This window comes from Asterias rubens, chromosome 1 (genome assembly GCF_902459465.1).
Source record: "Asterias rubens chromosome 1, eAstRub1.3, whole genome shotgun sequence".
NCBI classification, from domain to species: domain Eukaryota; kingdom Metazoa; phylum Echinodermata; class Asteroidea; order Forcipulatida; family Asteriidae; genus Asterias; species Asterias rubens.
The window spans coordinates 16,773,817-16,798,218 of record NC_047062.1 but is presented as its reverse complement, the minus strand read 5'-3'; the positions used below and the strand labels follow the sequence as shown (position 1 = coordinate 16,798,218).

General features: G+C 38.2%; 1 protein-coding gene across 2 annotated transcripts; it reads left to right on the top strand.

The window, feature by feature from the left end:
• Window positions 1-1,623: 1,623 nt before the first annotated feature.
• On the top strand, window positions 1,624-23,962 carry LOC117299009 (GTP cyclohydrolase 1-like). Of its 2 annotated transcripts, none has more exons than XM_033782431.1 (7): window positions 1,624-2,292; window positions 3,452-3,866; window positions 17,129-17,238; window positions 18,342-18,397; window positions 19,988-20,019; window positions 20,466-20,550; window positions 22,146-23,962. In XM_033782431.1, exons 2-7 carry the CDS (start codon window positions 3,521-3,523, stop codon window positions 22,267-22,269), a joined length of 753 nt encoding a protein of 250 aa, XP_033638322.1. In that variant the 5' UTR covers window positions 1,624-2,292; window positions 3,452-3,520; the 3' UTR covers window positions 22,270-23,962. The 2 variants fall into 2 exon arrangements, with proteins under 2 accessions (XP_033638322.1, XP_033638313.1); XM_033782422.1 differs by having other exon boundaries at window positions 3,449-3,866.
• Window positions 23,963-24,402: the final 440 nt, after the last annotated feature.

The following is a 24,402-nucleotide window of genomic DNA, read 5'->3' as shown; positions in this document are numbered from 1 at the left end:
GTCCCGATTCCAGTTGAGCCGGAAGTAAAGGTCAACATGGGGTCAGGGTATCCCCGTTCTACCTTTGAAATTTGGCTGTGTAAGTTCTTGAACAGAAGTAAAGGTCGACATGGGGTCGAGGTAACCCAAGGTAACACGCAGGGGTGCAGTACCTAACAGCAAAACATTGATGCTCATGTTGTATAAGTTGTCACTGTAAGTTGTTTATCTGTAAGCTGTAAGCAAGATTGTGTTCAAAAATCCCTTTGTTTATGTGAGACAAAAACATTGATTCGCATGACGAAATTGTGTTAAAACTTAGGCACGTAACTGGAAGAAGGAAGTTGACACTCCCGAAAAACAATCCTCCTCCACAATCTCCTTTCATTCAGCGAACCATAAGTCGGGGCACCTTTTTTTTTATAGACAATACCAATTGAGAAACTAGACTCTTTATTGTTCGATTGAGTTTGATACATTGGGTTTGCCAACAGTCCATTGCAACAAGGCGCGATAATTTTACTCACCCGCGTTTGTGTATTAAATAAAAAGGCCTTTTGACAATTAATAACATGAGCTGTAGTTACAATTTCGGTCACAAACTTTTTCTCTCTGAATAATGGATTTAATGTAAATAATATAAGTTATTACTTGCCTTGACTTCTAAGCTGTGGATATTGACATCCCTGCTGTATTAAAAAAAATTAATCATGTATCGATTGTACATATTAATGTAAAACTTTTGCGGAGTGTTTAATATTCGGCTTTTTGTTCAGTAAGTGTCGTGAATCAACGGCGTAACAGAACCCTTGTGTCCCCATGGCCAGATAGGGGCAATGATTGTGGGAATCGCGTCTTTGTACAAGCATGTATATTTTGTTTGTACAAAGTTATATGTCTCACCTAACCCAGATTCAACGGTCTTGCCCAAGACCCACTGGTCTCATCCAAGACCAATTAACTGCCGTCTCTTCCAAGACCCACTGGTCTCATCCAGGACCCACTGGTCTATCCCCAGGACCCACTGGTATAATCCAGAACCCATTATAACACACCTCTTGCTTTTTCTGTATTCTGGTTGGCTGATACACGGTCACGTGGGATGAACTAATACACACATATTGACTGGCAATGAGGTAACTGGTATACGTCTATTCCCACGAGGGACTTTGAGTGACCATAAGAGCGACCTATTTCCCGAGGCCCAAGGCCGAGGGAAATAGGCCCCTCTTCTGGTCACTCACAGGCCAGAGGGGGAATAGACGTACACTAGTTACCGAATTATGCTAGTCAATATGTGTTTTATAACACAGCTCGGTCTTAAAATGTCAAATAAGAACAGAAAAAGGAATTTTGTAGTTTGTTCACGGTTCAAGTCAAGAGAGGGCGCTGTTACCGCGGCACTATTTGCAAAGACTAGTGCCCGCTCGAGGGTATAATTATTAGTTCATCCCACGTGACCGTGTTTCAGCCAATCAGAATACAGAACGAGCAAGAGGTGTGTTATAATATAGGCTAGTGATCGCGCGCGCGCGTTTTGCGGAAATAGTACCAGCAGAGCTTGGTGTTATATAATTTGATATAATTGTCACATTAAATTATTTGCACTGTCAGACTCTGTCTGAAACACCGGCCTTTACTCAGAGCGCGCGACAGAGGGCGGCACAACCATTCATGCAACAAAACGGTGCAAAACACGGTCATCGAGCGAGATATAGTGTAATGCGGTTAATTTCACTTTCACTGCTGATATCATCTATGTTTTTGGTTATGTCATTGGTACCATGCAGAGCGTGAAGTCACTGCCGTTCATTCACTGGTCGAGAAAATACCTTTGTGTCGTGTTAAAACTTAAAATATTCAATGTTTAATCAACTTGTAAATCTGAATGCCTAAAACTCTAACACTACAGTGACATTGTAGTAGTAATCGGCAGTGCAGTCCTCCGTGCACGTTTATACCGGGGAAAAACACAACGGAGACTACACCACGTCCTACTACGTGTACGAACCCCCCCCCCCCCCCCTTTACCTTGGGCTGCTTACACGGTACAATACCTATCCCACTCTCCCCATTTAACTTCTAAAACCTCCCGTGGTACGGTCGGTGTGCACTTTGTGTGGTGTAACTACTGACTGTTGTTTTGGTCGTTCGCAAGTTGGCCTTCTTGCTCGCCCTGTTGAATCGCTCTGCCTCTGGTACATGATCTGAAGAACAGGAGTCTGGAGACGTTTCTGCTGATTTGATAGGAAGACACCATCATCCAGCCAGACCACCTAACCTTCACAACGCCATCCACATCCACACAAGCATGTATGTATCTTCGGCAAAATGCTGATTCTATCCGAGGAGGTCAGAAGTCCTTGCTCTATCCATGGACTGACCTACGTACTAGTACTACTATACATATACCACGGGAACTATTGCCTACTAACATTATAACTAAGTACAACTGGGGCACTGTACACCGTTTTTCAGAATTTTGACAGTTTTGTCAAATTAATTGATGTCATAAAAAAAAATTGGGAAAAAACAAGTACAGCGCCATAATGGGTCTTATATTTCTCTATCAATTAAAAGTGTGACCTATGTTACTATGTATTTTCCTAACCTCCAGATTACAAGGGGTTATCAGAAAATAGAGTGGTCGAAATATAGTCTATAGAGCAGTCATTCATAATTCTTATTAGTTGCGATAACGTAACCCTCCTCCCGACGGCGGGAGGAGGGTTACGTTATCGCAACTAGATTCATTGTACGTTGTTAGGATGGTTTCACCTATTTTTCACCTACAATTTACGTAAATCTGAATAAAACAGATGTTAGCCAAATATTAAGTGCCCAGGTATTTGATTTTTTTAAGCAAACAATTGGAAAAAACCAATCAGAAGAACTCTGACTCTACACTGAAACCTCTTAATCTCTATAATTGGGGGCTATAAAGATGCACCAGCATCTAAAATACTCTTCAGTGTTAATAAAAATGTTGAGAACAATAGACCGATCCATTAAGCTCCGCCCCATATAGCGTATTGACCGATCACAACGCAACGAAGGTCCGAAAAAATAAGGTCCGACATGCGTGCGCGTATCTTGGCGCGCGCGGCAGAGTTGTACAGAAAGGCATTGGAGAGCCTGTGTTCTTGCTCACGCGTCGTGGGCGGAGCCTACTGGACCGGCCGATAATAACTCACTTCGCAGCATTGAAGTTAAGAGTCCCCGATTACTCAATCTACTCAGCGGCAATAGCATAGATACATGATGTAGCAAGACATTTCTCAATGAACAAAGTGACAAAGCAAAGTAGTTACACATGGTGTTACTGCAAACTGGCACATTTGTTTAGTCAGGTCTTAGATTTAGATTGGTTTATTTGACACATTTTGTGTTTTAAAAATTAAAGGCATCCCTATTTGTTTGAACACTTTTGTGATTGATTTTGATTCCATTTTTTCTTTTTTTTCAACAGCAGTTATTCCTACTAAAAAATTTACGGAGAAGCTTTATTGCGACCAAGTTGTCAAACTCACAGACACCAAGTATGAAAAACAATGGGTTCCTGAATGAGGATGAAAAACTCAAATTGGTTGGTACTAGTCCATATGCGAGTCATCACAGCAGCGGGGGAGGCGAGGGTGATGGTATGACGCTGGTGACAGCGAAGCAGCAGCCCTCTACCAGCGGCTCATCCACAACTGCTGAGAAGACGCCCCTGTATCGAGACCCTTTAGAAGCACAGTCAATGCTACCTGGCATGAGTCAAGCGTATAAGTCACTCATCACAAGCATTGGGGAGGATCCTGACAGACAAGGATTGAAGCGGACACCTGAGAGAGCTGCCAAGGCTCTGATGTTCTTCACCAAAGGGTATGAACAGAAAATTCAAGGTTAGCAAAACAGTTGTTTTCCCTCTTTTTTTTCAGGAAAATTAATTGGTAAGACGGAGTCACACTGCAGCGAAAACGATAGTGTTAACGTCACAAAGAGAACGCATTCTTTTGGTTGAATTGCTCAACACAGAATACGCTCACGCTCATTCAACCAATAGAATGCCTTCTAGCTTTTGTTATCATTGCAGTGTGTCTCGGCCTTACAGTAGCAGGTCTGTATGCTTTGTTTTTGAAAGGGCAAGGTCACCAAGACATTTTCTCCTTGGTAAAGGGCACTCTTAGAGGAAATTTTGTAAATTTTTGATTTGAGCATTTCAAGGGCACCAAGGCAATGACCAAGGGGCATGGAGGCAATTGCCGTTGTTGCCTGTAAAGCATCAGGCCTGCAGTAGGCCTTTCAAAACTAAAACCTCATGATCATTGTAAACCTTGATTATTTTTTATTTATTTATTTATTTATTTTGTTTTCCTCAAAACCTCCAAAAATGGAGAGAGAAAAGAAGATAGTGTACCTTTATTGAAAGTGCAAAGGATATTTTATGGTTTTTGTTTGGGATTGGGGGGGGGGGGAATGGGCAACGTCTATGAAGAATCTAGTGACTTACCAGGGAACAAAGGCAAGTGAGTTATAATAAAGTTCAATGCTAAAAATAGTTAGTGGCCTGACGTTTCTCCCCAGCAGAGTCTTCCTCGAAAGCTAAATGAAAACACAACAAACATAAACAGGTTTACAACCAAGTGTGACATAAGCCAGGCATCCCATGCAACTTTTCCTCGGATCAGCTGCTTTCCTCTTGTTTTTAGCTACAGTTTAAACATTCAAAATTGGCGACAAAAAGCTATACAAAATTCCTGATAAGCAGTGACGTGGAAATACATGAATAGAGAGAGAGAGAGTCTTCTTACCTTGATTAAGACAAGGAGGTTTTGCCAGCATTTACTAGTAGTATATAGAGTGATTTACATAGATATCACCAAGACTAACTGGTTTACTTAATATGTAGGATCATTCCCCACACTTAACCAGCATTCTCCCTTATCAGTGGTCTGCTGGCCAAATGCCAGTTAAAACACATGAGGACCAGTCAAATCTCACCTTAACTGGGCCCAATTTCATACAGGATGCTAAGCATATAAGATTTGCTAGCATGAAATTTCTTCCCTTGATAAAAACTAGCCTTGCTCAAGGCAGTCGCATTATTCGCTCCGAAAAGGCGCTGCTGTAAACCCACCCGTATACCCTGTGGGTGGCGGTGCGATCACACCGCATGACCCACCCGTATACACACTGTCAAATCGTACGAATACTGTGCACACAAGTCATCCGCACTCGTACTTACTAACCACATGCGGAGGCCGTCAGGCCGACAGCCTTGTCGGGTCTGTAACTTCCGGGTTTAATGTGTTGTATTGAAAAATTTCCACTTGTGGAAAAAATTGGGGGGGCTCTCAGATATGCTAGTATGCAGCCATGAATATGTATATCTTTCGTCAGACCTATCAGACAACACAGGATGTGAGGCAAATGAATTATTCATTTTGACGCCCAATCACGCACGCCTATCATGCTCGCTGAGCGTCCGTGGTGGTGGTGTGTGATGTAGACATGTCTCGTCTTTCGCGGGCATTATGGTAATGAGCTGACCGTGAACTCTTCGCTTATTATAGTAATGAGGTCAGTGGCTTCAACACAGACCCTACAAGGCTGTCGGCCTGACGGCCTCCGCATGAGGATAGTGTTCGGGGGCATCGTGTCGTGCGATGTTACGCACAGTGAATACGGGTGGGTTTTTATACAGCGGCGGTCTTTTTTCGGAGTGAATAATTCGACTGCCTTGAGCAAGGCTAGATAAAAACAGGATTACCAACCAAATCTTCATTTGTTGCATATTGCTCGTTAGGCTACTGGTATTCAGCTGTTATTTTCTGAAAATCATGTGAAAATTTGTTTGGCAATCCTGTTTTTTATCACGGTTAAAATTTCACGCTATGCAAATGTTTGTGCTTTGCAGCTCTATGAAATTGGGCCCTGGTCCTGCTGGCTAGTCACTGAAAAAGTTAAGCTGAACTCCAATAAGAGTGAACTTCTAGGATCCTTCCACACTCTATTATAACACAATTCAACACTTTTTTGGTAACTTAAAAAACACCCAAACTATTGAACACTGATAATGAAAGTGAAAGACACTGCACTGGACACTATTGGTAAATGTCAAAGATTAGTCTTTTCAATTGGTTAAACACAAATGTATCTCAACACATGCATGAAATAACAAACCTGTGAAAATTGGAAGAATAAACATCCTTTTCACACAAAGTTGTGTGCTTTCAGATGCTTGATTTCGAGTCCTCAAAATCTAGTTCTGAGGTCCTGAAATCAAATTTGTGGAAAATTACTTCTTTCTCTAAAGTTATGTTACTTCAGCCGTTTCTCACAATGTTTCATACTTTCAACGGAAACCAGTCATCTCACCCCCCGGCAAAGTCGCCCCCTGCAAAGTCGCCCCCTACAAAGTCGCCCCCTAGCTAGCTCGCCCCCTCCGTGTACAAACTCGCCCCCTCACAATGTCTCCCCCTACAAAGTCGCCCCGACACGGTCGCCCCCCGACACAGTCGCCCCCCAACAAAGTTGCTTGGTTTATGAACAAGAGTTAGCAGCAGTTAGAAGATTATGCCGTGTCCAAAACGGCGACTTGCAACGGCTAGCTACAAGCTAGATGTGCATCTGTCAGACTTTGTGTTGAAGTATAGGCAGATGCGCGCTGTGTCGCCGTTTGGGACACGGCATTAAAGATACTATGTCAGATTTTTGGCCGATTTGACCCAAAAATTTTGATTTAAAATTCAATAGGTATTTTGATGGGGGCCGAGAAAGTTACAAGCTTTCATTTGAGCCATTGCTCAAAAAAGTCTGTCAATTATTAGTAGCAGTGAAATAAAGTGCTCAAAATTTGTTTTTGTTGGGATCCCGACAATTATATCACGTGACCAATTATTATGTGTTTTATAAGAAACGTTTAAAATTTTTGTCATGGTTCCTGACCATTAAAAGTAAAAGTTAAACTTTTTTTCGTTAGAGCGGGTGATACTCTTTGAAATACCATTCACTCAAAAAAATCTATTTTTTAATGTTTGGGGCCAAAAATCTGTTATAGCTTCTTTAATATAATTCCTGAATATTTATTCAAAGTAATGCTAACTGTATAAATTTGTGTTCCTGTATCCGTTCTGACCTGTTATCGTTGGGCGGTCTTGTGTGTCATTGCGCACGATGTAAACAACCCTTAGATACAAAATTACTTTGTCAAGGGCCTATTACAGTGATGGGATAATAAGAAGGGCTACATTTGTTTTAATTAAATAAGATACAAAGTTACTTTTTCAAGGGCTTAATTCATATGATGGGATAATAAGAAGGGCTACATTTGTTTTAATTAATTAATTGCAACCCCAACCCCAACCCCAAACCCCAACCCCCTAAAGCAATTAAAAAAATAAAAAATGTTTGTAAAGAGGTTCATAGAAAACAAAAATTAATGCAAAATATTTTAACTATTATTTATCCAATAATTATTGTTGAAGCATTAGAATAACCAATTTTAACATGTAAAAAAAAAAAAAAAAACGTTCGTAGAGAGGTTCATAGAAAACAAAAATTAATACAAAATATTTTAACTATTATTTATCCACCCACTCACTATATAAAAACAATAAAAAATTCCCCTTCAAAAAACCTTGAAACAATAGCCAAAAATGCATAGGGGGCGACTTTGTCGGGGGCGACATTGTGAGGGGGCGAGTTTGTACACCGAGGGGGCGAGCTTGCTAGGAGGCGACTTTGTAGGGGGCGAGATGACTGACATTCCGATCAACAGCTCCCTATTACTCGATACCAAGTAAGATTTTGTGCTAATAATTATTTTGAGTAATTACCAAAAGTGTCCTGTGCCTTTAAACCCCAAAACTGAGCAAGTCCTGCAATGGTTTGTTATGATGGCTTGTCACTTTGAAAACTTATCCTAAAAGTTAAGCAAATATCAAAAATATTTTGTATTTATTTCAGGTTTTGTAAAAACTTTTGGTTGTCCAGTGAATAGGGTTATTAGGGTAGTCAGAATTTCTTTTACAAGACCAGAGTTTAACTGAGCAAAAAAAAAAACCTACATAGCTGAGAGTCAACAATACATTTGTCCCAAAACACCGGACTCCATTCGTGAGTCCCAATGCTAAAATCCTTGGCCTTTGGCCCGCAGTCCAGTGTACATTAAGTAGTGTACATTTTAAGCCCTGGTAGTGTAACGTAATATTGTAAGTATTAAAATAATACCCAAAATGAAGTGGGAAAAAAAAACTAAGCTACACAATGTGAGCTCATAGTAGAGATTATCTAGTAACTCAGGCCCTGCTTCGTGTTAAATGTGTGCAATGTAAGTGTGTGTATCACTATCCTGCACAACATACATTGAATGCAGAATCTAACAAGTGTGCTTCCTTAGAAGTTTAGGTTCAATCTCCATCTTAATGGCAGTGGTGTTGGTAATTACTCAAAATAATTATTAGCCTAAAGCCTTACTTGGTAACAAGTAATGGAGAGCTGGTGGTAGAATAAAACATTGTGAGAAACGGTTCCCTCTGAAATAAGGTAGTTTTTGAGAAAACAGTAATTTTCCACGAATTTGATTTTGAGACCTCAGAATAAGATTTTGGTCTCGAAATCAAGCATCTGAAAAAGCAAACAACTTCGTGTGACAAGGGAGTTTGTTCTTTCATTATTATCTTCCAACTTCAACAACCAGTTGAGCTCAAATTTCCACAGGTTTGTTATTTTATGCATATTTGCTGAGATACACCAAGTGAGAAGAATGGTCTTTGACAATTACCAATAGTGTCCAGTGTCTTTAACCAACATGTTCTCACCTTTTTATTGGAATTAATCATGGGAAAATTGCTCTAATAAATGACCCTTTCTCAAAACAATGACCTATGATTGTATACCGTATTGATTTTGAATCAATAGTATTTATTTATTGAATAATTTTGGAGCCAGGGAGTCTGTGTTGATTGTTCTGTGTTGAGATTTAAAAAAGATCAGCTGGCCAAATTTCATAAAGCTGCTTCAGCCCAAAATAATGCTTTAAACAAAAATTCTGTTTTAACTAGAAAATTAGAAAGAAACAGTCACAGGACATGTTACAGGTGGCATTTTGGCTGGTCCAACTTTTTACAGTACATTTGTAGGTAAGCACAATTTGTTTTGCCAAGCTATTTTGGTGTCCTGCTTAATTTTGCGAAGTTGCTACGCATAATTCTCTCGGCTTAAAAGCAGCTACTTAGAAATTGGTCGGCAGATGTGTTCAGTTGATCCATGAATTAAAATTTGAACGGTCTTAACTCAGAAATCACAAAGTAGGGTTTGGACATTTCTTTACTTCAACACAGGAATTAGACCCTGCACTGAGTTACAATGTAACAGAGTAACCTTTCTCCTTCTCTTTTTGCAGTTTATCGCCATGAAGAAACTTGTAAAATATTTTTAAATTAAACTCTGAAATTGAGAAAGGATTAAGGAACAAATGAGAACCCCCCCCCCCACGAAAAAATAAAACAATAAAATAAATAAATAAATAAATAGGCCGTAATAAATTAAAAATTTGGCATATTCTTTGGGCACTTGCTCAAATAACTTCAGTCCAGATACATGTTTTTGTGTGTACAAGTATTTCACTCAATCCTGTGTCAGAGATATTATTTGGAAATGATCAAGGTTTTAACAAATCTGCATTGAAGTAAAAACAATTAAAGGAACACATTGCCTTGGATCGGTCGAGTTGGTCTTTGAAAACCGTTTAAAACCGTTTGTTATAAAATGCATGGTTACAAAGATGTTTTAAAAGTAGAATAAAATTATCCACACAAATTTGCCTCGAAATTGCGTGGTTTTCCTTTTACAGTCAACAATTTGACTCCCATAAATGGCCGACCGTGTTAGTCGACGAGGTAAAAGGAAAACCACGCAATTTCTAGTGATACTTGTGTGGATCATTATATTCTACTTCTAAAACATCTTTCTAATCATACATGTAGGCCCCCTATGCATTTTATAACAAATGGTTACAAACGCTTTTCAAAGACCAACCCGACCTATCCAAGCCAATGTGTTCATTAAAGAAGGAAATCCTCTATGCGATGTTGTGCCCAAGTGCCTGACGTAAAGAAAGATTTCCACTTTGAAGCTCAGCAATCTGTTGATGAAATTCAGCATGCGTCAACTTTGACATTTTCACCATATCCCATGAACAATCAATAGATGCTTGAGGCCGTCTCGAAATTGCTCTCATTTAACAGAAAACGGTGCCGGGTAAATAACAAGTAATTAAAAACACTGATTAAAAAACAAACGGAAAACGAAAAAAAGCAAACTAATTGCGAACCTTTCCCAACCTCTGTTATCAGAATCTGTCCTCGTTAAAAAAAAAAATGTAATAAAAACACCTGCTTTGCATAGAGTGATTGGGTCCAGTTTGGATGACGTAAATGATTGTTTGCAGTCGTCGTCACACATTTCGGTGTGTTCTAAGGACTGATTGGAGTCTTAAGCAGAGGTGTACAAGGATATTTGTACACTTGATGGAACTGTGACAAAATCAACAAAAGAGTGATTTGAATTTTAATATGTTCTGCGATTGAATAGGAATGATGACGACGGTGGTGTGCTGTATTTATTTAGGTTTTTTTTTGTATGGTGTACAAATATACAATGCATGTTTAAATTCAGAGGGATTTTTATAAGTCATTTGTTTCAGCTAAGTTATAGAAACAAACTCAGTACAATGTAGCTGCAAATGTTTACTGGGCCAGAAATGTTCAAATGTACTTGTACAATACAAGACCAGAGTTGGAAAAAAATGTCCTGACATCATGCATTTAAATGCACAAGTGTCATCTGTTTGTGTGGGTTAACAGTTAGTATACTTTATTTTCAATAGATATTAAAGGTATTTTGCTGACTTTTGAAAGCACACAATACTATACAGCAAGAGTGTCCCTTTCTTTCATTATTTTCTTACAACTTTAATGATCGATTGAGCCCAAAGTTTGACAGGTTTGTTATTTTATGTGTATGTCGAGATACACAAAGTGAGGATACTGTTCTTTGACATTACCAAAAGTTCATCTTGCCTTTAAACAAGATATAGTCTGGGAGCCCAGCAGGGTTGATTGAAAATATTGAGTGCAAAAGGTTTGAGGTTAGGGATGTGCAGGGCCCCCCCCCCCCCCCCCCCCCCCCCCGTGGGATCGAACCTTAAAATGTGAATTCTTAAGCAGATGAGTCTACTTTGTATCACGTTGACCCACATGCACTTCATATAATTACACCATCACTCCAAAGTAGTGTACTATGCTTTAACAAAAAGCGTCAGTGGTAAATATTGAAAAAATACAAATGCAAATAAATGTTGCTTTTCTGTCATTCTGTGTTAATATTTAAACTTTTCAGCGGCATACAGTAAGTGATTTGAAAACGATGAGTTTACTTTGTTAAGAATTGCACTACTTCGTTCTGTATGGGTGTTGAATACACTCCAAAGTACAGTCCCAAGTACCCCAGTCGAGATAAATTTTCCTTCCCCAAACATCACAAGAGGATCTCAAGTGCAGTGTTACAAAAAGAGTCTGTTTGCCACTGGGTGGTTTCATCAGTAATTTAGTTTCTGCACGAACTCAAAACATTGCACTAAAGTTCCCTGCACTGTGATTCAAGTAGCCAGGATTGTGCCCATAGGTCTGGAAAAAAAACTTGTCAAGTAATACCATGAAATTGGGCCTGCCAACCCTCTGGGTGGACAGACCGCATTTTGGAAAGTTTTTCTGAAACTGAATCTGATTGAATACTGTATCAGCTTACTGTCAAGTTGGCCAAAAAGGAACCCAGATTCCGAACGTGTAAAATTATGTGTTGTTTTCTCTTGAAGCAAGAACTCATTTCAGCAGGGCACCAGTTGAAATAATGTGAACTTAATGCAATTTTGGCTGGTTACAGTACATGTATTGTTTTATAATGCTGTACATAATTTATTAAATTTTTTGCCATGTGTAATTGCATTATACTCCCGTACTATAGACGATGTGACCCGTGACATCACATGTTTACAAAAGAGCCACAGAGTCTGGACTTCCTGCAGGCATGATTTGTACACAGCTCAATGGAAGAAAACATAAAATCTTATATTTTATGGAGATTGCACTGTCTAATTCTTATCGACTTTTGATAAGATGAAAGGGGGCACATCTCAAAACTTGACCAGCTTTTACTTTCATAACTCTTGGTTTTATGTGGAAATTATGACACAAAATGTCAACTTTCCCATAGGACCAGTGTAGTATCTTGCCTGCCAGAATACCGAAAGAATGTACAAGGTCACACTTATTGTAAACAAGGTTCCCATGGTCTATAGCATTAATGTTAATCGGACTAACAGGGCTTTAAGTCCTCAATCTTACATAGAAGGATTTTTTTACAAACAAATTTTTAAATCGTTTTTATGAGCTTAGTAAATATTAATGCATTGTAATTCCCAGCATCCTACAATTGCTAATTAGTATCCACTGTGCTTTGATCTGAGACATAGCTAATGATAAGAAGTATTGAAAGAACACAGTCAAAAGGCGGTTCAATTTACTACATGGCCCCATAACATTCACAGTTTGGAAACCTGGCATCATGCCTGAAACTTCAGCACTGATGGCCCAATAATTAAAGGCTGTGGACACTATTGGTAATTACTCAAAATAAATATTAGCATATAAAACCTTTCTTGGTAACGAGTAATGGGGAGAGGTTGATAGTATAAAACATTGTGAGAAACAGCTCCCTCTGAAGTAATGTAGTTTGAGCTCCAGTTTCCACAGGTTTGTTATTTAATGCATATGTTGAGATACACCAACTGTGGAGATTAGTTTGACAGTTACCAGTAGTGTCTTTAAGCATGAATAAGCAAGTACATCAAAATGTAGATTTAGTAAGCCCAACAAAAGTTAGACGTATGATAATGGCATAGGAAGGTTTTCGGTAACACCATGTAATGGTAATCTCTCAATGAGTTAAGGGTGGTTCTGAAAAGAACCATTGTTTTAACTCATTGCGATCAGTATGCTCTGATTGTCTTCTGATAATAGTCATGATAATGGTTATGAAAACACACCTGTGAGGTGTTTATTGACTCAGTGTGGTGCATTGGGGTGAATTGAGTTGTGTGCCGAGTGTAAAACAATTTGACTAAAGATGATCAAATTGATGAATTTTTATGGATCCAGCAAAGTGTGAGATTCTCTTGATTTACATTGGATGTGTACATATTAAATGATTAAATTTGCACTTGGTCTCTCGTTCCTAAAGGCATCTATTTGCAATGTACACAAAGTTCAAGAGTGGTTGGGGTGGGGGGGGGGCATTTCCAGTTGTTTCTTTTGAACCGCCCACAATTAATAAGGAAATTTGTTTTTTTATTTTTGACTATTCTGAATGATGGCCCTTTACATGTGAACGTAGTTTTATGCATTTCAAGCTATAATTCTGGTACATAGTGCAGTGCTGTTCAAGCATTTGTGAAACCGGCGAGTGACTGCAACTCATTAACTCTGTAATTAGACGGGTCTTTTATTGTGTGTACAAGACTACAATGTAGCATTTGGCGGTTATTGACTCGTACAGGATATTTCATATCCTGGATTCAATCAAGCCTATTGAAGGATGAGGTTTAATTAGAAGACAGGGGCGTAGAACAAGCTACGTACAATGCAGACGTTGCCATGTGTCAAAGGGGAAAAAAAGCATAAGCAGAAGTACAAACAAAATCTTTTTTAAACGTTGACCAATTCTAGACTGCTTGTAAGTCTTAAAAGGAAAACAGTTTTAAAATTGCCATTATATGCAATATTAAGGCATGTTATTCTTCCTACTTTGGGTGGTCAGTATCAACTGTGTTTTTTGTTTTGGCGAAAGCATACACAAAATTGATCAGGTCTCAAAAAAGTATTTTTTTCTTTTTTATATCCATACGACGTACAACGCCGTAGTTGCGTGAAAAACCAAGTGCGCACGTGCAAACTCATATATGCCAGGTTGCCCATTGTTTGTGTAAGGTATGTGGGTGATTACGAGGTGTCGTTAAACGACCGCGGTACCACGGGTTTGGCTTTTGAAGTCCCTTCTCTTCCTTCCTCCATGGTTCTACCATGTACTATGCTATAATCATACACTAGATCTGCAACTGATTGCAAAAAAGAAGGGTAACAAATGAGAAGATAAATGTGTCGTGCATAGTTAACTGAAGGAAAGCAGCTTCAACTGGTTGTTTTGTTGAGGGACACTTGTCTATAACATGTCAAGTGCATTGCAAACTATAGTTGTGGGTCATCAGAAACAAGTAAACTCCCCCACCAGGCCATTCCTTTGGCCGCTCGCTCGATACCAGGCAGATGTGTTGGTCTATTTTAGGTTGGCAGTTGTGTTTTACCTAGTATCAGATATCAATTGAGGAGGCTCAACAGGTTGCTGGAAATTGACTGGCTGTGACGAGGATATTGATCGTGGGGGATAAAAGAGAGCCTTGCACAGATTGCTGTATAGCCAACAGGCTCGAGAGAGAGAGAGAGAGAGAGAGTGAGAGAGAGCTAGTATGTGGCTTTTGCGTACGTCGCTTCATTCACACGAAAAAAAATATATCAAAGGCTTGTATCTTCCCCTCTTCCCCTCAGGGGTGAATGAAGCTGCTTCTTCCCTGCCCACTCAAACAGAAAACCACAACCCAAAACGATTAGAGGGAAAAAAGAGGCATAAAATGGCAACATGTTTTATAACTTTAGGCCTATACTAGGGGAAGATAAAAGCTCAGCTATACAAGTGTATTTGCCAATGCCAGGGACATCGGAGTGCTTCCAACTGATCTTCCCAACTATGAGTGATGCTATGAGGGATGCTAGACAACAAGGTCCTTAATGACAACAAGATGGAAGTTCTTCATGTAGCTTCCCAATTCAGACCATGTCAAGAGCTCTCCCCGATCAATATAGATAGTGGTCAGGTCACATCTTCAACATCAGTGCGTGACCTGGGTGTCATCATTGACAAGAATCTGAACATGCGTCGCCACATCAACATAGTCTGCCGAAACGCCTCTCTTGCTCTGAGAAGGATTGGAAAGATTCGCTCCTTCTTAAACAAAACTACTACTGAAACCTTGATTCACGGCTTTGTCTCATCTCTATTAGATAACTGCAACAGTCTCCTGTACGGCAGTCTCCTGATATGAGGTTTACAAGGCTTTCACAATACTTCTTAAAACATAAATTTACAAACATCCCTTTTAGCAATAATTTTACATATCATAGTGATTTTAACCTGTTTGCTATTTTTGGGTGATCTCTGTTAAAAATAACAAGTCTCCTAGGTTATTATTTTATCAAATCGTAAACAACAAGGAAAATTGACTTAGTAAATTTGTATATGATTTTGGGTTGAAAAAAAAAAAATTACTAGAGTGGGGTTTGAACCAACGACCTCTGGATTAACGTGCAAGTGCTCCACCAATTGAGCTTTTTCCTCTCCTGGTTATTATTTAAAAACATAGCTTTCACACAATTGGATTTTTATTGGATTTTTAACATCGATGTGATTTTAGTCAAGCTCTTTTGTTAAGAATTGTCTTGTATGAAAGGGCATTACATTGTAGAACCCATGAGGGCCCAATTTCATAAAGCCTGTAAGCACAAAATCTTGCTAAGCACATTATACTATTGTTTAGCAGAAACAGTTTACCAGCCCAAATTATCTTAAGTTTGCTTTGTTGTGGCCGGTACCTGACTCAATTTTTGCTTTGCAAAGAAATTTGTCATGCAGGATTTTCTACCTTTAAAAAAGCTTCATGAATTTGAGCCCAAGAACCAGCGGCCCTCATCCTCTTTCACCAGCACCATCTGTTCGCAGTTTTCAAAAGAAACCCTTGGTGCTGGGTGTTTTCCTTAGTTTGACTCCAGACTAATCATCTTTTGAATTTTAATTGGCAAGTGCGTATAACTTATAAACATCCCTTTTCTTCTCTCACCATTCACCATCTGCACAAATGCTACTGAAATTACTCAAACTCAAGATAACTTGTGTTAATCAGAGTTCATCTGTTTGGTCAATTTAGGTATATATAGGTATTGTAATAATAAGAGTATTTATTGTTATTATTGAAAATCATTCCGTGTAATAATAATAGTATTGATGCTTATTATTGAAAAAAACTATTCCATGTTACATACATAGTGCTGTACTATGCATTTCCGTCACAAGTTTCGCATTTTTTATTAGTGAACAGTTGATTGCGTTGTCAAGTTAGATACATTCCCTTGAATGAAGATTTCAGGCATTTCACATTGAGCAAATTTTCAAACTAAAATTATCCTGGATTTGGTTGCACAAAGAACTAAGATTGATCTTAAGATGCATCAATCTTAATTGCTAAGCAATTAAGTTTGACGTCACAATACAGTTTGTCAACCCATTTTTCTGAGATGTATTTTGGTACTTTGTGACATGAAGCCCTGCTGGCACAACCAGCCACAATGTTAGATTAGAACCGATTCATTAAAGAACATGAATACAATTTTGAGGCATTCGGCCATGTTGTCTCGTCGGGTTCTGTGTATCTATTGTGGTTAGTAATCACAACAGAATAATAGACTTCGTTAGTGTACTCATTATGACGATGTGGACCAAGTTGACAATAGAAACAAACAGGCGTCAGATGGTTGAGACATGAGTGACTATTTGGCTGGTATAATCTAATCACAACAATAGACTGTGTATGGCTTGCTGGTGCTGTAAATGAGAAAATTTGAATGATGACTCTTTTCTATGAAATCAAAATATCAAATTTGTTGTCAATTTAATTTTTGTTATTTGTATTATATACAAATAATAATGACACTCAAACAAAATTAAGACTTTGGACCAGGGTGCTTAATTTTTTGGAAGTCCCATTTGTAAATCATGACTGAAAAAAGGGCTTTCTTCCTTCCTTTAAAAAAAAGGCAAGACGTTGAACGTGTTTTATTTATTTGGCCTCAAGGGCTAATTTGTTAAGACGACTAAGAAAGTATCTTTGTTGCAGTGTCTTCCTGCCTCCACTTCTCATCTGTCACTCACAGAATAACACAATAGACTTATTTAATAATCAACCTTTGTTTGTATTCTTCCATTTCCTCTTCCACAGATGTGATCAACGATGCGATATTTGATGAAGATCACGACGAGATGGTAGTGGTCAAAGATATTGAGATGTTCTCGTTGTGTGAGCATCATCTCGTTCCTTTTATCGGCAAGGTAAGATACTCTACATACATACATACATACAACAGCATTTGTAAAGCCCCTTTTCATCGAGATTAAAGCGCTGAAAAGTGCAAAACCAATGGAACTATAACTACAACGAACTATATCTGGTACAAATGAGTTTTAAGAGATTTTTTTAAACAATGTCAAAGAGTTACAATATCTGATGCGTACTGGGAGGTTGTTCCATATTCGGGGAGCAACAAAGTAGAAAGTCCAGTTGTGGGCAGATGAGATTGGTCTGATGGTTGAGTGCTCGGTTAGGCGCGTGGTGTCGGAAGCTAATCGGAAGCTTGAGCATGGCGGTTGGTAGAGAGCAAGGCAAGTGCTGTTCCTAGAAGACATTTAAATACAGTAACTTAAACTTTGAAAGTTACTCTCTCTTTGACCGGAAGCCAATTTGCTCTTATTTTGCCTGTAAATGTTGTAACATAGAGATACAAAATCTGCAGTGTGATTATGTTAAAAAAAAAACTGCGTTCTATAAAATGATGTTTTCCATTCCAAAAGTGGAGAATTGTCTCTGCTTTAATCATCACCAGGCGTGGAATTACACACAGGCCACAGGGGACATGGCCTCGGTTGCTCCTGGTCTTGGCCTTGGTGCCCCTTCAAAAGTTTCCCTGTGGCTTTAAGATTTTCCAATGGAAGAACCCTTTGAAATTCCAGGCCTGCCTCACTATTTTGTAAAATAGATTAGCTATATACAACAACAATGTTCATTTGTACACTAACCTTCCTTTGACCTAACCCATTGTTATTTTTTAAATTTATTTTCATTTGACTCTGAAACAAACTTCATTATATTTTATTGTTTATTTTATTGCATTTTAATAACTAAATTTGTTGCTGCTGTATTTTGATTTTTTTATTATTTTTTTATTTCATGGAAATAATTTAAGACTTATTAGTAATTTGTTTAAATACCTATAATTATTATTATTATATTTGGTTTTCATATTAGTTTCCCCTAAAGACTTCATTGGTTAATTTTAAATGCTTTGTAGTATTGCTATTTTAACTGCTGCCATACATACATAAGTTTGAATTAAATTTTCACTGACAATAATGTTTCCTTACCTTCCCCTTTTCAGGTTTCAATTGGATACCTCCCAAATAAACGTCTTTTAGGCCTCAGTAAACTAGCAAGGTAAGATTTCTTGATTTGAATATTGACCCTTTCTTAGAAGACATCAGTATTTTATCTCTCGCTATAACAGGAGCATGTCATGCACATTCGTTGCATGGGCATAAAAAAAAGAAGAACATTTTTTTTTTTAAACTGGGCATACGGAAGGGCTCTCGTGGGATCTTTTAAACAATGGAGCAATGGACTCATCTAATGTTTTAATTTGGACCCCGCTATAGAGAAATTCTTAAGAAAAGGGACTAAACAGACAACAAAGGCAGGACCCCCCAGACCTGAAACAATTGTTACAAAAATTGCAGTGATGGACGTAGCAGTGGCCAGAGGAGTGTCTGGGTGTCTTCTGAACACCCTGTTTTAAATTTTGATGTCTTGTTTTATCTGTCATACAAAATCAAAATCTAATGTAAAAAAACTACTTTATATACACCAGGATTTTGTTTCCAGCAAATTTTAACACCCTTGTATTTACCAAATTCTGTCTAAAACTTTGGCGATGGATGGCACTATGGGCTAATGTATCCTACATGTGTCCAACAAAATTCCCAATTGAAAAGCACTATGACAGTGGCAATTTTGATATACAGAAGGAAAACATTGCGACAACCCCCTGATGATTTACAGGCTAGGGTTAGGGTTAAGATTAGGTTTAGACACCTCTATTTTCCTACAGCCATATGTTCTGAAAATCCCCCCCCACTTGATGCTAGGGTTAGGGCTAGGGTTAGGGTTAAGATTAGGAAAATACACAGGGGGTGTCTGAAGAATCTGAGGGTGTCAAAACATAGTATTTTGTCTAGACTAGAGTTGATTTTAAGCAAGGGATGTTTCTACTGTCATCATTATTGTTTCTATTTTCCCTTTACTTTTGAGAACTGATTTTTGGCGTGAGGTATCCCTCGTTTCTCGGTACCAAATCATTGATTTTGTTCATCTACTGGCAGCATGTTCAGGCATGTCTTTCTTCCTACTTCAGTCTGACTTTCCGAAATGTTTGCCCTGTGGGAAAATTCAGAAAACATTTGTCATTGTTGTACTTGATAAAATGCGAACTTCCCACTTTCTGTTTTCATGAACCTAATATCATGCCTGTTTTTGCAGATTTTCCTCATTTAAACATGCCCGTCACATTTGTCAACTTGAAGAGTTATTTCAGATTTACCAACTGAACATCAATCCTCTGAATTTTCTAAAAGGTCAACCTACAGCTCCCCTCCCCCCCCCAAAAAAAAGGGGGGAAAACAAGGGGAGAAAACCAAAACAACATGAGCAATCAATTTTGAGGAATCTTACGTCAGTATAAGACGAGAAAGCATTCATTAAATAACCTCAACTCATGTCACTACATTCCTTCAGGCCTTATACTTTAAGGAGGCATTGAAGGCGATTGCATCAATGCCCCAAGCTTATGCCTTGGTGCCCTTGAAATGCTACAGTAGAAATTTACAATAGGGTGCCCTTTGTCAGGAGGAAAATATCCTTACCCTTTTAAAAATGAAGAATACAGGCCTATCCCTTTTTGTACATATTACAATGCCTTGTTGCCACAGTATATAATTCTGACATTTTGTACTGCTTTGCCTTTTCTTGCAGGATTGTTGAGATTTACAGCAGAAGGTTACAAGGTAATTTATACCAAATGCCTTCTTTTGTTAAAAAAAAACCCTTGGGAAACTGGTCACTGTTCATTCATATCGCATTTGACCTATTGAAAGAAAAACCCAATAAGCCATAATAGTATGACCCCCTTTTATTGCTGTCTGAAATGTAGCATGTAATCATACATAATTTGCTCGGGATGAAGTAATATAGAATCAATTTCTGTTTTTGTTGCAATTGGGATTTTGTTGTACAAATAGATTTATGTAAGAAGTAGAGGGCATACTAAAACATACCACAGGCCCATCTTAAAGGATTTTTGTCTGTTAATAAATGGTTTGTGTCATGACCTTTGTGTTTTATTTTGCCATCAGTTTTTGTTTGACTTGTTAGTTTATTTCACTTTCATTTCATGTTTAATTTGCCCTTAGGGTTCTATAACTCTATGGTTATACTCTTTGTCTCTTCACAGTTCAAGAGCGACTGACCAAACAGATAGCTTTAGCCATGGTTGAAGCCATTGCTCCTGCCGGTGTTGCTGTGGTCATAGAAGCCACGTAAGTTACTTGGATTATGGATGTAGAAATTTCTACCTCCATGCTTGTATACAAAGTTGTTTGTTTAAACCTCCCTGTGGTCATAGGTGTAGTACTGCCCTTCAGTACAGCCTAACCCAAAGATGTTGGATTCTTGTACAAGATAAATTCTGGGTAAATTGAAGGCATTTTATCCATGTCAAAGGTTCAAACTAATGTATTATGGATGTGTATATATCATGTATTATCAAAATTGGTTACACGTATTATGCAAATGTCAGAAAACATTTAAATTATGATTGTAATGTTTTACTCAGATGTTTAATTAATTAATTTGAAGTAGCTGTTCTCCTCCCTCTAAGAGTGTACAGTACTTCTCCCTCTCAGTTTTTCTATGTAAGATTTAGGCCATTTTAAAAAGTAATGTAATGTTTTACTCCAAATTTTTAACTGTGTAACTGTTCATGTAGTTCTGCTGCTGGCAGCGAATTGAATAGATTTTTAATAAACCTTTGAATAAACCATTGAATAAATGACAAACCTCCATGCTTTTATACAAAGTTGTTTGTTCAAACCACCCTGTGGTGCAGTACAGCCCAACTAAAAAATGTTGGTTTCTTTTATGAAAAGAACTCTGGGTAAACTGAGGGCGTTTTATCAATTTCAAATGAGTGTATACATCACATGTTAGCAAAATTGGTTACTCAATAGTATGCAAATGTCAGAAAACGTAACGTGATAAACTAAATTTGTGTGTGTTGTATATAATGCATGACACTTGTTTTTCTGAAGTGGATCTTGGTCTGCTCTAACTTCTATGGGGATAGCATTTATTAAAACTTTTCAGTAAGGTAATTACAGCCAAGAATTTCATAAAAGAAATCAACAATGTATGAATGGTAGAGCTCCTCCCTCAAAAAGGGCTGTATGCTTCGTTTTTGAAAGGGCAAGGGCACCAAGGCATTTTCTCTTTGGCAAAGGGCACCCTATGAGGAAATTGTTAGTTTCTACTGTAACATTTCAAGGGCACCAAGGCAATGACAAGGGGCAACGAAGGCAATCAATCGCCTCCGTTGCCTCCGTGAAGTATCAGGCCTGCGCACTCTTCGCTCTCCAACCAACTTCTTTTAACTGTCCCTTAAACAACCACTTCCAATGGAGATCGTGCCTTTTCTGTATCTGCACACACTCTCTGGAACTCTCTTTCTTTACATACCCAAGGTACAAAGTCTATGTACATTTTCAAAACATTGCTAAAAACCCACCTATTCAATATTTCTTATGACTGACTTTCTGGGGTTTTTTTTTTATCATTTATTTTTGCCTTCACGTTTATGTAAATCTGTTTTATTCGATGTACTCATATTTCTTTCTGAGCTACATTTTTTTAAAATCTGTTTTGTTACTCTCTCTGTTTTTTTGTTCGGTTTTTATGCTCTCCGGAATAAGTTTAGTCTTAGATAGATGGCATACACAAGTTTTATTTACTATTTATGTTATAGCGTAACATGAGTAAGCTTAGAAATTGCTCTTATATGTTTGTTGACATTGTAATACTACTGGTCAACCGCCAACCTTCACGTTAATTTCTCCCTCTCATCCTTTTTCTTTGACAGTCACATGTGTATGGTAATGCGAGGTGTGCAGAAACTGAATAGTAAGACCATCACCAGTACAATGCTTGGAGTGTTCAGAGATGATCCTAAGACGAGGGAGGAGTTCTTGTCGCTGGTTCACTGACATGGGGAGCACTTCTTCCACCGAGTCTTCTTGATCTTTGTTTCTCTTTTTTTTTATTCTCTCTTTGGGTGCGAGGGAAGAGTTGTGGGGAAACGTTGAAATTAAAGAGAATGTGGAATTGTCCGATGTTTTAAAGTTTTGATTGTGGTCCCTCCTTTTCAACAGAAGTGTCATATGTTTTCAACAGAAGTATTATTAGTCTACTAATAATCTGTATATAAAGCAAATAGAGACTAGTTACATGGTTTATGGATTGTTATGAAAAATAAAATCACTCTATTGTGATTTGGAAATCAATGTTCGGACTAAAAACCAGGGACGATTGTTTCAAAAGAGAAGCAGTCACTCCCTTTTTGTAAACCACATTGGTTTCTGTTTAATGAGGTTTTGGAGAAAAACTATATGCTGCCCCATTCAACTGCTAACACGGCGCACCATTCATTGCCCCTATTTGGGAGTCAAAAAGTTCACAAAGATCATTGACCTCCAAAATAGTGCACTTGGTTGAGGTGCTTTCCATGTCTGCAAGGGGTCAAATACTTTTTTTTCTATCTTGACCAGTAATATTTAAACATCTACAATTAATACTTGCCAATCGATCAATATTGACTAAAAAGGGACTTTGGTTTGTTGGCATAGCGAGACAAAGGGATGTGTCAGTCAGTTGTACTGTATTATAGTGATTGTGTGTTTATCTGCCATTTACAGGCCTAATGCTTTATGGAGGCAATTGCCACCATTGCCCCCTTATCTTTGCATTGGTGCCCCCTTAAGCATTCCAATACAAAGTCCAAATTTCCTTGAAGAGGAACTTTACAACAACAAAATTGAATGAAGCCCCCCACTTTTCAACAAAAAGTACAGACGTGGAGTATAGCCTACTCGTAATCTGTATATTAAGCAAATATCTTTTCAGAATTTGCCAGAGACTAAACACACAAAATTTATCTGTTTACACTAGAGAAAAAAGGGCTGGTGCCCTTGCCCTTTCAAGAACAAAGCATCGGGGCTTGTGTTTGCAAGAAGGATTCAAGTTTGTCATTTGCATGTTTTGATAATGAGAAAATGCCTTGAAAGACCCCCCCCAACCAGCTCCACATTTCCTTCATGCCGTATAAAAATAAAAATTAGCCACTTGAACAATTGTTTCCCTCCATGTTGTCTTCCAAAAAAACTCTATTATACCATCAGCAACTGAGACGTTGATATTTTGTATGGGTCCTGTGTGTTCAACAGTTTAGTATTTTAAACCTCTGTTGGGTTGTTGTGTGATCCTTGGAGAAAACAAACCATCATTATTGCTTCTAGTTTAACACGGCTTATGATGGAAACCAGCTGAACGACCGAGTACATGTGGCGTGGCTGAGTGGTCAAGCGCACTGGACTTAAGCTCTGGTGTTTCTGATCAGCAGAGTGTGGTTTTGAGGCCCAGTCAGGACACTTGTTTCCTTATTAAAGACACTTAATTATTATGGCTTCAAGTAAAACACACAACTTGTAATTGATATTGCTGTATTGAACTGATGTTGGAAGACTTCTGGACACTTTTGTTCATTTAATATTGGTTGTTAGTAATCTCCACAGTTTAGAACTATATACAGCAACTTCCAACATAAGTGACCCGCTCTGTGAAAATGAGTCGGATGTATGCAATTTCAGGAATTGAGTTATATGCATGGCTGGAAAGAACACATCAGCAGCAGTAATTTGGTATGTGTCTAAGCTTTGGGGGTGTATCGCGTTGCTGAGTTACTCCCGTTTGAAATTAGCCACTACACCATTTTTTGTGAAAAACGAATTACAAGTAAAATGATATTTTAAACTACCAATGTGTGCAAAAGGATACAAATTAGCCATTTAAAGTATGATCACAAAATTGTTGTATTCATAGCTTTATTGCCAAAAAAGTAAGTGTTCTAAAGGTTAACCATGCAACTAAAGATCTTAAAAAGAATAGAAAGATTTTTTTTTTTACATTTCCTTATTAAACTGTCCATAACTTAATATTGCATTGGGGACGACATGTGACTCATTTTCACAGAGTGGGTCACATAATTTTGATTTGATGCTCATTCAGATACAGCCAATGTTACACTCATGACCTTGATACATGTACCTCTATTTTCACTTAAA

Excerpts from the sequence above, each read along its gene's own strand:
- LOC117299009 (XM_033782431.1), top strand. The coding sequence starts at position 3,521 with ATGAAAAACAATGGGTTCCTGAATGAGGATGAAAAACTCAAATTGGTT. Across the intron at positions 17,239-18,341 it reads TCGTTCCTTTTATCGGCAAG|GTTTCAATTGGATACCTCCC; the intron begins GTAAGATACTCT and ends TCCCCTTTTCAG. Across the intron at positions 20,020-20,465 it reads TTACAGCAGAAGGTTACAAG|TTCAAGAGCGACTGACCAAA; the intron begins GTAATTTATACC and ends GTCTCTTCACAG.